Source organism: Argopecten irradians, chromosome 1 (assembly GCF_041381155.1).
Source record: "Argopecten irradians isolate NY chromosome 1, Ai_NY, whole genome shotgun sequence".
Lineage (NCBI taxonomy): Eukaryota > Metazoa > Mollusca > Bivalvia > Pectinida > Pectinidae > Argopecten > Argopecten irradians.
In genome coordinates, this window is record NC_091134.1 from 48,955,519 (window position 1) to 48,958,557 (window position 3,039).

The 3,039-nt window shown below is 45.4% G+C and overlaps 1 protein-coding gene across 1 annotated transcript; it reads left to right on the forward strand.

Annotated features, from left to right (window-relative positions):
• Window positions 1-395: 395 nt before the first annotated feature.
• LOC138331058 (uncharacterized) lies at window positions 396-2,676 on the forward strand. Its single transcript, XM_069278518.1, has one exon. It carries the CDS (start codon window positions 1,324-1,326, stop codon window positions 2,404-2,406), a length of 1,083 nt encoding a protein of 360 aa, XP_069134619.1. The 5' UTR covers window positions 396-1,323; the 3' UTR covers window positions 2,407-2,676.
• The last annotated feature ends 363 nt before the right edge of the window (window positions 2,677-3,039 follow it).

Genomic DNA, 3,039 nt, shown 5'->3' on the forward strand with positions numbered 1-3,039 from the left:
GGATACCCTGACTACACTTTGCCTTTTGAACTCCATGTAGATGCCTCAGGCAGTGGACTGGGAGCTGTACTTTATCAGCAGCAGGATGGTCAGTTGCGACCAATACACTACGCCAGCAGAGGAACTAGTAAGTCAGAGCGTAATTACCCTGCCCATAAGTTGGAATTTTTAGCTCTTAAATGGGCTATTACAGAGAAGTTCCACGACTATCTATATGGGAGGACCTTTACCGTATACACAGATAACAATCCCTTGACATACATTCTAACTAAGGCGAAGCTTGATGCGACAGGTCATCGATGGTTGTCAGCCTTGTCCACTTACAACTTTGACATCAAATATCTTCCTGGGAAACGGAATCTTGATGCAGATGCCATTGCCAGAGGCCACAGATACTGAAGTTCGTCATCCGCTACTTACACACACAGAGAGGGTCTCCATGGATAGTGTGCAGGCAGTGTGTAAGGGAGTGGGACTCCAGGAAGATGATCCTTTAGTGGAGAGTTTCTGCATGTCTGCTGATGTTGTCGGTGTGCTAGATGAGGATGTGCAGGACATACATGCTATGACTCCACAGACTTGGAGACAGTTACAGTCAAGGGACCCACTTATTAGTCGGATCTTGCCACTCGTGCGCTGTAATGAACGACCCAGTAGGAAGTCTTCACCTAAGGATGCTGATTGGTTGACTATAGTCAGAGTTTGGGACAGTCTGAAGCTTAAACGTGGGGTGTTGTATCGAAGTGTTCAACGGGAAGATTCAACAGTGGATCAGCTTGTCATTCCAGCGTGCATGAAGGATAAAGTTTTAACTTATCTTCACGATAATGTCGGTCACCCCGGACGTGATAGAACATTGTTTTTGCTGAGAGAGCGGTTCTTTTGGCCATGCATGTCTAAGGATGTAGACATATGGGTGAAGAAGTGCCCACGTTGTGTGATGAGGAAGACACCCACGACTCAGCGAGTACCGCTAATGCCGATAGTGACAACACAGCCCATGGAGTTAGTGTGTATGGATTACCTTACCTTGGAGACCTGCAAAGGAGGGTATTCCTACGTGTTAGTCATAACCGATCATTTCACGCGCTACGCTCAAGCCATACCGACGCGTAACATGTCAGCTAGGACGACAGCCGACGCATTACTTGGTTATATACAGCATTATGGAATACCACACACCGCTTTCATTCCGACCAAGGCGCAAATTTTTGCGGAGAGGTTATTCGACATCTTTGTCAGCTTTTAGGTATTGAGAAATCCAGGACATCACCGTACCATCCAAGTGGGAATGGCACCTGCGAACGCTTTAACAGGACTCTGATGAACATGTTGGGAACATTAGATACTGACCAGAAGAGAGACTGGAAGCGATTCCTTGGGCCATTGACCTTCGCGTACAACTCGACTCGACACGACACCACAGGATACTCCCCGTTCCAGCTGATGTTTGGCCGCCAGCCCCGGTTGCCCATTGATCTTATTTTTGGATTAGGGAATACTGGCACGGCACGCAAAGCGCCGGAGTACGTTAAAGATTTGCGGAAGCGGATGAGTCGTTCCTTTGAGATAGCTAATCGGAAAGCAAGGGATGCGCAACAGCGACAGAAGGCTACCTACGATCTGAAAGCTCGACATGCTGTTTTAGATATTGGTGATCGCGTTCTTGTAAAGATACTTGCTTTTGAGGGGCGACACAAACTTTCCAATCGATGGGAATCATCCGTTTATGTTGTCGTAGGACAGGATAACCCAGACATTCCCGTCTACCAGGTTAGGAAGGAGGATGGAGGAGGAAAGATTAGGACGCTACATAGGAACCACCTGCTTCCGGTTGGGTCCTTGCCTACGGAGAAACCAACGGAGGTGGAAGTTGCTCGGCCGTGTCCAGCACCACGGACGCGGAGGACGCCGAGCCAGAGGTGTGAACCAGCTGTGGAATCAGTCACTGATCGCCAGTTATCGGTTGATAGTGAGGATGATTCGGATGATATGGGAGAGGATGTTGTTACCTACATCCCGAGGCCGCCCATTGTTGTGAGAGATTCATCAGGGTCAGATTCTGCGCAGAGTGACGCAGATGAACCCGTAGATGATGATGCGGAAGCTGAAGTTTCACCTGTGGATGTAGCTGTACCCCTTGTCGATCCAGAGCCACTTGTTCGTCAACGTGCTGAATCACCAGATCATGCTTCATCACCCAGACGATCTACTCGGGAGAGGAAGCCACCATCTTGGTTGCAATCTGGTGATTTTGTTTGTAGGCAGGCATGTCTTCAACCTGTTGCCGCTCAGTCTGAGTGGGAAAGGAAAGCTTCGTTTTTACTGGACATTACCGCTCGGAATGTGTTCAGTAGTATGCCAGACATTGCCAGAGACACTCTTTTACACATTCTCAAGTCATAGGTTCTGTACCATGCCTCATATTTTAATGTATTTTAATTTATTGTGATGAATTTACATAAAGTGTACTTCCCATGTTTATTGAAGATGTGGTCATCTTCTTTAGTTAGCAGGGGAGGGGTGTGGACAAATGTATTGTGCGTAATGGTCAATATTGTACGACTGCACAGTGTTTTTTTTTATTGGTATTTTTTTATGAGATTCTGTACGACTGCACAGTGTTTTTTTTTATTGGTATTTTTTTTATGAGATTTTGGTTTCTTTTGCTGTGTTCATCTTTTTGATGAATGGGAACATGCAATAATTGTTTCTGCTGTGTTTTAAAAACTATATGCTACTGGAAAGATGTGGACATCTTTCATATAAGGAGGGGAGGATGTAACAGTGTCAATTATTTGACATTTGCATTTGTATAAATTAGTATTAATTTATTTGGTATTTGTAGTAACATTTGTATTAACAAATATGTACATCAGGTTACCGTATATGTTTACCTGTGTGTAGTACGTGAGTGTATATACTACACTGTTATGTAACACCTGTGCAAACCTGTCTGCCAGGGTTCAGAGTTTATATCTATTTTTATATTGAGAGTGACCATGGGTCATTGCGCACCCGCGTTTTTTAGGGTAGCGT

Excerpts from the sequence above, each read along its gene's own strand:
- LOC138331058 (XM_069278518.1), top strand. The coding sequence starts at position 1,324 with ATGAACATGTTGGGAACATTAGATACTGACCAGAAGAGAGACTGGAAG.